Genomic DNA, 9,565 nt, shown 5'->3' with positions numbered 1-9,565 from the left:
CGGCAGGTACATTATAATATTCCCAAAGAGCATCTCCACCTACAATAATGCTATGAAAGTAGCCAGACAGCCATACATCAATAGCGTACTTAATGAACACAAAGATAATAATAAGAAGAAGAAGATCTATTTTCCACTATACACTGACTAATTTCTGCTGATGTGTTGCATAGTGATTTATCTTCTAAAATCTGTAAAGAATTTGCAGTTCATATTCAAAATAAAATAGCCTTGATAAGATAGAATGTAGCTCAGCCTACTGAAATGAGCTCCTATAACCTTCCTGATAAGCCACTTACATCAGTAACAGCATTTCTCTGTTATCGATTATCAGGAGCTTACAGCTGTTACAAACACGTTTGTTAGTTTTGATTTTGACCCCGTTTCTACTTTACTCCTTAAGATGGTTATTGATTGTGTTTAAACTGTTGTAAACTGCTCTCTGTCAACAGGCGCTTCTTCAGATACTTTTAAAACTGCCCTGGTGAAGCCTCTACTTAAAAACAGTAGCATGGATCCTTCTGTACAAAATCATTTTATACCGATTTCTAATCTTCCTTTTTAAGTAAAGTCTTAGAAAAAGTTTTTTTCAAACAATTATATTTATCTTATCTTAAACAGGTTTTGGGAGGTTTTTCAGGTTTTCATTCTAACCATAGTTCTGAGATAGCTTTGTTCATGTTGTTTGTGATATCAGGCTTAGTGCTAATGATTCCTTCTATTTTGGTCTTATTGCATCTTAGTTTTTGATACTGATGATCACAAGATTCTAGTTCACCATCTTGAATACTAGGTAGGCCTCTTAGGCACAGTTTTAGAATGGTTTACATCATATTCAATGAATAGACAGTTCTTGATTACACTGGAAAACTATTCATCAATTCTTGTCCCAGAAGTTTTAATTTTAGGGACATTGCTTTTCTCTTTGTACATGTTACCTTCAGGTGATGTCATTAGCAAATATAACATTATTTTTGTCAGCTACACTGATGATGCACAATTATGCAGTTCTATCATTTCTGAAAATCAAGACTCTGTCGACAGGCTTTCCAGCTGTGTGTCAGATATTTCTCAGTGGATGTCACAAGAGGTTTTTACAATTAAATCATGAAAAAACTAAAATACTGATCTTTGGTACTAAAACTCAGAGAAAAATGCTTTGTGAGAAGCTCAGTTCTGTAGCTTTGTATACCAAACCGAAAGTACGAAACCTGGGTGTTATTTTAGACTCTGAGCTGTTTTATCTCACATGTAAATACGGTCACTAAAGTAGCTTTTTATCATTTGAGAAATATTGCTAAAGTTCAGCCTTTTCTATCTTAGAGCGATGCAGAGTTTGTTCATGCATTTGTTACAAGCAGAGTTGATCACTGTAATGCTCTTCTTACTGGACTTCCTAAGAAAACAATACATCCTTTACAACTTCTACAAAATGCAGCAGCAAGAATCCTAACAAAAACAAATAAGAGAGGTCATATCACTCTCGTTTTGAAAGAACTGCACTGGCTAACTAACTTTTACAATAGATTTTAAAGTTCTAGTATTAGAATTAAGGCTCTTAATGGCCTTAAAGCACCCACATACATCACAGAATGTCTGTCTGTTTATGTCTTAGCATGTGATCTTAAATCTGCAGATACTGACCTTCTGCAAATACCTTCCATAAATTAGAGGAAACATGGAGAGGCCTTTTCTGTTTTTATGCTTCTGAAATGTGGAACTTAATTCCACCTTTTATTAGACAGTCAAGCTCAGAGCTCACTTTCATTCACCAGTCAACACATCACTACAGATTAATTTTAGCATTGGGTCATGTTAGCCACCGTACTTTCAACAATACATGAGATATGAGATTTACTAAATGATACATAATTATATATTATATATTAATGTATTAATAATTGTGCTAAATTTGACAGTTTTCCGGTAATGATGAGAGGCCTCTAAAAAACAGAATATTTGAATGTCACTGCACTAAGGGTCAATACTGATAGTGTAAAATGAGACCAAAAAAAAGTCCAGAGATGTCCAAAATACATTTCAGCAAGAGCCGAAGCACTTAAATAAAAAAGGTATCAGTATTTAATGAATGACTGTTTATATTTACAGAACGATAAAACAAAAAAGGCCTTCAAAGCCTTAAAAAAACAAAAAACATCCTTGGCCAAACATCCTTGGTCATCTTTGCATAACTTTCACTTTTCCACACAGCTCTAAACCACTATTTCCATAAAGAATTGCAAGAACTGCACTAAATTAGGTCTGTTTAATCCATTTCTGAGTAAACTGAGTAAAGCTCCTACATATGGCTGGAATGAGTGTGGAGTTTTTCAACTTTTAGAAAATCCCCATTTTCGAAGATTTGTACAGTTGTTGGTTGAGCTGGTCTTGGAATTTGTATTTAGGGCAAGAAAGTAAAGTACCATATAGTAAAACATTTGCAAGCAACTAGAAGAATAATCAGAACAAATGAAGGCCTTATGTTACACTTGTTCCTCAGCCCATAACTAATCTCTTTTTAGGATTGATAGTTCTTTATTTTATGTTTGTCTTACTCCTTTACATCATGCATTATGAGATTTGGACAGGTCTGACTGCATGTCAACGTGTGCAACACATTGTTTGGATGAAATATGCAACTGTATTGTTAGTAAATGTAATGAAAGTTAATAAACAGTACAATTTAAAGATGTTAATGTTGTTTTCTGGTTTCACAATATATACATGCATACATATATCAACAAATAACTAAATAAATAAATGTCTGCACCAAAACAATGTTCACAGCTCACATTAACTCCATTCCACCTACAGCAGAACTCCACCAGTATGCCTACAGGTAAACCCACTCCACTGAAGATGCCAAACCTCTACCATCCTTCTGATGTTATCCTAGTTGGAAACCAAGGGCACGTATGCCAGGGTGCTGATTACTGACATCAAGGGGGTATTATTGGACAGTCCTCATCTTTGGGCTTAAGCTGTCTGGTTAGCTTAGCATTCAACACCATCATAACCCCAGAGACGAGTAAACAATCTCCACTTACTTGAACTCTTCAGGCTGCATCTGGATTCTAGTCTTCCTGAGAAAAAGGTCTGAGACAGTCAGGACCCAGAACAGATTGTCTCAGACATCACTCTGTTCAACCATAACTACTGTGCCAGACATGGCAACACTAATCAAATCATCAAGTTTGCTAAAACACCACAACAACGCAGTCTACAGAGATCAGGTGAGGCAGCTGGAGGTCTGTTGCAGGGACAACAATCTCTTTCTTAATGTCAGCAAGACAAAAGAGATGATTGTTGACTTCCAGGTAACCCATGTGGTTCACATTCCTCTACACATCAGCGGTATGACAGCGGAAACAGTGCATAGCTTCAAGTTCCTGGGAGTGCACATCACCAACAATGTCTCCTGGTCCCTAAACACAATGTGTTCACTGTTAATGGTGATTTATGGTGCTTTCACAGATGTGTAGATTACCCACTAAAAAAACCCATACCATGACGTACCATTTTGAAATTTACACTGGTAAGAATCTGGATGGTCCTTTTCTTCTACAACATCTGGAACGCAACATCTATTATTTCCATAAACAATCTGAAAGGTTGTATATATATATATATATATATATATATATATATATATATATATATATATATATATATATATATATATCCTTTACATTGTGTGAAAATTATATGAAGATTGGACCAATAGAAATATATATATATATATATATATATATATATATATATATATATATATATATATATATATATATATTGTTGCTATCTCCATTTTTGTCGTTTTTCAGTTTTTCGCATAATTTGGAAATTACAGAATACCTGTTTATCTTTACACTGTGTGAAATGGAAGAAATGACCCAAAATGACTTGGAGAAAAATTCTGGTTCCATTGACTTACATTTAAAGTAAAGTATGTTTTTGCTTCTCCTGTAAAGTCATTTTGGAGAGGTTTTCTTCCGACAGCAGCAATATACAACACTGTTAACGTTCCAAAGCCGCTGGTCACTCCCCAGTCTGTACAGTCCATTTATCAAAACTAAGCTGCAAAAACAGCCCATTTTGAATTCACTGTTATAAATATGTAAATATATCTTTACATTCAGCCTACAGCCGTTCAGCCTCTCCGAATCACACCAAAGTTATAAGTAGTGTTTCACCTTGGCCTGATTTTTGAATGAGTGTCAATACAGAGTAGCCAATCAGAAAAGATGGCTATTTACATATATCAGTCTTAAATGTACAGTGACAAAAGTAAACAGCCTGTTTAGTTTTGAACCATAAAGAGAGTTTGAGAAATGGTCATTTAAAAGTGAATTACCACTGTTTTTGGTACATAAAGACACACAAACATTATAAGTGGATATTCAGGAAAATGTAGGATACGGGCCCTTTAATGTATTTGAAAAACTGATTCTGACGCTAATATAAATGCACACACCTACCAGTAGGGGGCAGCATCGACCTGCATTGTGTTTTACAATTATACTACTGCGGTTACAGAGGCGGGGAAAGTGTGAGCATTAAAAAGTAGCTCTGGTGAAGTTCTCAATAAAAAAGAGCCACTGGCTGGCTGATTTATGGACATGAGTGGGGCTCTTCTCCATCAGCAGCCCCTCATTTGCGAGCGTGTCAGTGTTTGGGTGCAATCCATTACAGTCCACTCCCTCACAGCACCGAGCTGAGCTCCCTGCAGGCTGCACCTTCAGATTTACACTCTGCAGCTGTATCTCGCAGCTCCACCATGGCGTCCAGGCGCGTCTCCTCTTCTTCTGTTCTCCTGCCTCAGCACATTCCACCACAAACCGAGACGAAGCCCAAGGGACCCTCCTCCTGAAGTAGTGTGTAACACACACACACACACACACACATTCACACACACACTGCACAAGGCTGCTCCTCAAAGAAGAACGTGAACTTGTGGCAGTTCTCACAGGCTCTAAAGTGGAGCTGGAGGTGCACGAGGAGCTGAAAGCTGCACACGGGCACTACAGCACTCACATCTGCACACAGTCCACACAGGCGCGCGCGGAGTAACCTACTCATCCAAACTACAAACTACAGAAGAATCCAGTGGTGGAAAGCGAGAAAGTGTACGGAAGGCTGGATACAGTGGGACAATAATGAGCACTGAGTTACACTGCTGGAGCACCGCTGGAGCACCGCTGGCACCGCGCTGTTGATTCATACTCCAGGAATGAAGATGATGTGGCGATGAAAAGGCAGCGCGAGCGCGCGCTCACAAGTGAAAGTGCTGCATGGACACTGAGCTCGGGAGAGAGAGCAACCGGTGCGCTCGCTCGCCTCGTGTCATGGTAAGAATACATAATAAAGCGTTTTATATGTTTAATTCATCTCTTCCAGCAGTTTGTAACTTATGGCAAGCGGGCTCCAAGCAGCTTCGCACAGACGCGCAGAAAAGCTGTGGGTCTGCAGGCTCGCGCCGTTTCACTGGGGGGATTCGTGTACCTTAAACAAAACATCCAACCATTTCCACATTGCTGAACTCTGCAGGCTCGCTGTGGAATACAGCAGGACCTTCTAGCCACGTTGAAGCTGCTGAGGACGCCTGTTTTGAGATCTTGGTCCATTTTCCCCAAAACACAGTCAAGATCAGCTCAACGTTTAGAGAGTTTTCAAAGTGATTGTAAACTATTCTGGTCTTTGATGCACAGTTACACTCAGACTTACAGAGTGCATTTGGTCCAGCTGGACACAAAGGAATCCTGCACGCTCAACACAGCGGTTGAATTTAGTAGATTAAAACCTGTGCATGATTTTTACCTCAGTAAAATACATTTAGTCTTTCAGTTCACTAGCTTTTGTGTTGATATCATATGGTTTATTAATGTGGACATTATGTACATAGTTGATTTAAAGTAGTCACACACAGATACACACCTGCATGCACACACACACACACACACACACACATACACTCCTGCATCCACACAATAAGTTGTTCTGCATTTCCTGTCGGTGTTCAGCTGTGGTGTGCAGTGTTCATGTAGTATTACTGTATCAGACTTCTTAACTCTTCAGAGAAGAGCTTGGCAATGAGCTCTGCTGACTCGCCACACTTTTCAGGTTTTGTGTTGTGAAGTGTCTCAATTTGTCTCTGCAAGCATGAGTTTCACATGTACATCTTCATTCAGTATAATTTTGTTGGCGGTTTGTGTTGAGCCAGTCAGGCAGGTGACGTGTAAAGGATGAAGGGAGTAGATTCAGTCTTATCACGTGTGTGTTGTTATTGCATTCTCTAGGGAAAATGAGTGGCTTGCATTTAAGATAAACTCCCCTCAGCCAAATTGGAGGCTTGGTATTTTGTGTGTGTGTGTGTGTGTGTGTGTGTGGTTTTCAGAAGAGGGCTAAAACAGGACTAACCTACAATGCCAGGACCAACAAAGTGGCATTTGTAGTGCTTTTTTTGCAAAAGTCTCATTTTCAAACTGAAAGGGCAAAATGGTCTTTTTTGTTACTGAAGTGAAGATTAGGGACAGAACATTCTTATTACATAGTAGGTTCTTACATGGTACATATAGGGCAAAAGACGGAGACCATTGTTATTTAATTTCCAGTCCAAATAGATATTAATTACAAGTTAATTACAAATTCATTTTTGGCGTATGGAGAAAAGCAGAATTATATTTATTTAATGAAACATTACAGAGAAGCCTCACAAAATATATTTTTTTCTGTATTTCCTATGTCTACCCTTTTCTTTTTTTACAGCTTTCATTCTTTTCAGGAGACTTAGTTTCCATTTTTCAAAGAAATCTCCAGCAATATTTTTCCACAAACTTTAGTCTTAGAAGTTGGGTGCATTCTCTGCTTCCCATAATCCAAGGAGTCTCAAACACATTCAGTGATGTTGAGCTCTGGACTCTGGGGTGCTCAGTCCATTGTTCTGAGAACACCAGCAGCTTCTTTGTTTGATTTGTACCTTTTCTTCTTTTTTGTCTATTAATGTAAATCTTGACAGCTAGACATCCTTTCAGACTCAGTGTTGAGTTATTTTCTTACTATGGAAGGATAGACAGACACTGTGGATTATTTCAGATCTGAAGTAAGAGTGGAGCTTGATTTTCTCCTCTCTCTCAAAAATAAAAGATTTAAGTACAGTTTATCTGATGGGGACAGTTTGGTGTCTACCATGTTTTGCATGGTTGTTAGGAGTCCCTTTTCCTGTATCTTTTATCATTTTTTAAAATCCAGTTTTGGAAATACGTTATTTTCCTTTGGCTTTCTCCATCCTTATGCAAATGCAAATCTTAAATCGAATCTCTTGAGAAACGTCTCCTGAAAGCTAAAGAAGTTGTATGTAATGGCTATTTTCACTGAAAATTGAATAAATGCGGATTTACTGTCTGAAATTGTATAAAAACAAATATGTGTGTGTGTGTATATGCTTTAGGACCCATTGTTGATAATCATAGCTGAATTAGGTAAGGAAGTAAGGAGCACTCTACAAGCTTGTTTCAGTAGATGTGTTCATAAGTGAAAGCTATGTATTTCTCTAAACAGCTGAAAGTTTTGAAAGCAGATATACTTTGTGCACTCTCTCTACGGAGGCTGGTGTCAGATTGCAGGTGGATCCGTGAGTGGAGCAGTCCAAACAATCCCAGGTTCTGCTTCACTGAGAAGTCATGCATTATGGATGACCCATGTATTTCTAACCTCTCTGACCATAAACCTGTCAATCAGGAGCTCCACCAATGTACACCATGAAAACTGATTCATTGGAAATGGATTTGTTATATGAAGAATGATTGCTCTCTGTCATTTGAACTGTGTGTTGTGTACTTTCTAGAGTGTTTCACATGTTAAGCAAGAGGAACTCAAACGGATCAAGGCAGTTGAAATAAAACACAAAAAACCTAGTGAATCATGATCAAGCAAGCGTGCCATGGTTTCTGGAGCCTTCTTTTACAGAGTTGTGAGTGGGCAGGATCCAGCTGGTGCAGTTTTATGTGGAAATACACCAACACCTTGTTCTGAAAAGCGGTTTCACATCTTTCAAATGTACTCAGTAAGGGGCATCTTGAATTCACTTCTATAAAAAAGCAGAATTAGAATGGCCCAGCCATCTGCTCTTAGAGACCAGTTTGTAGGGCATTATGAGTAAAGTGATGAAAGAACAGCACTCCTTTTTGAAGAAACACACATCCAGACATGATGGTGATTTTGGATAGCGAATGCTAAAGAAGTATAACACATTAATAAGTTATGCTTAAACACATAAAATGCTTATAGTACATCCAAAATTAATATAACACCTTTAAAAATTACATATAAAATTCATAAATGCATATGCAGTGTGCAATATTATGGACAGTAGTTCATGCGTGCTTTAAGTAAGCAATCTATGGCAGAATATTAGTAAGATAATTTGTCGGTTTAGCTAACCTGTATCATTACAATTTATATACAAAGTTCCTTAAAGCTACACTATGTATGTTTTGGGGATTTGGAGACCTCCCTGGTGGACATTTGTGATTGCACACAACGTGTGGAGAAACATTTTGTAAGTTTGGTTGTTTCAGACAGATGAAACTGTGTTTGTGATTGCATTGAAAGAGTATTCAAAGAGAAAAACTTGGTGAAGGAAGTGTCTTCTGAGGATGTAAGTGAAGTATTTATTTAGAACATTTTGTAACATCGGCTGTGCTTCAGACCCCTTCTCTCAGAGCGCTACAAAAAGAAGTAAAGAAAACATTATAATGCAGCTATAGCAACCACATTTGGTACATATCATTTTTAAAGGGTCTGTTATTGATATTTTAATAACATTGTCACATTTATCTCATGCTCACAGGAAAGGCAAACATGTGAACAGTCATAATTGTGACTGGTGAGATAACACAATGGCAAACATTTGCTGTTGGTAACCCTAACTATTAGCTGTTTTCCTTCAGATAGCTCCACTTTGTCCAAGGTTTTGTACATCCTAGAACATGAACAAACAGAGAATGCATGCAGCATTTCTGGAGATGGACCAATCAGTGTTTTAGAAGCTGATACAGATCAAGGGTGGGGCTGGAGAGAGATTGTTGATATTTGAACTCATACACTCCTCCCTTCAAAGAAACTCTGACCCCCAAATGCATAGACTGACGTTGCCAAGGAAAACAACTTTTTAGATCCTCTTTTTTAAGATCTTCATGGCCACAAAACCCTTGCAAATGTTATATGGACAAATGCCATGATATACTGTTAGAGCAAACAACAACACAGCAAGTAATGTAGCTAACCTTAGCTAGGTGCATTAGGAATTTGTCACTACAGTTGCTACTGCTAAGCTAACCAGTTGGGGTTAGCAATCACAAACATTAGCAAACAGGACAAAACAATACTGACCTATTGATTCAGCAAAAATAAGTTAATGTTACCCTGTCAAGCAGAAACAAAGCAACATCCTCTTTCATGCCTTTTAACTCTATGAAGCTGCAGTCAGCTTCTATTTCATCAGCTTCTTGTTCGAATTTTCCTGTTGCATCTTAAATGGTGCAGCAGTTGCATTCAGACACCACAGGCT

General features: G+C 38.0%; 1 protein-coding gene across 1 annotated transcript in view; it reads left to right on the top strand.

Moving 5' to 3' along the window:
- Positions 1–4,605: 4,605 nt before the first annotated feature.
- gask1a (golgi associated kinase 1A) overlaps positions 4,606–9,565 on the top strand; it is a 30,056-nt gene continuing 25,096 nt past the window's right edge. Inside the window, exon 1 of the mRNA XM_036585559.1 lies at positions 4,606–5,345. Coding sequence (XP_036441452.1) covers positions 5,289–5,345 — 57 coding nt within the window. The 5' untranslated portion in view covers positions 4,606–5,288. The remainder of the gene's footprint in view (positions 5,346–9,565) is intronic.

The sequence above is a fragment of the Colossoma macropomum genome, unplaced genomic scaffold, assembly GCF_904425465.1.
Source record: "Colossoma macropomum unplaced genomic scaffold, Colossoma_macropomum, whole genome shotgun sequence".
NCBI lineage: Eukaryota > Metazoa > Chordata > Actinopteri > Characiformes > Serrasalmidae > Colossoma > Colossoma macropomum.
This window is presented reverse-complemented; position numbering and strand designations above follow the sequence as displayed.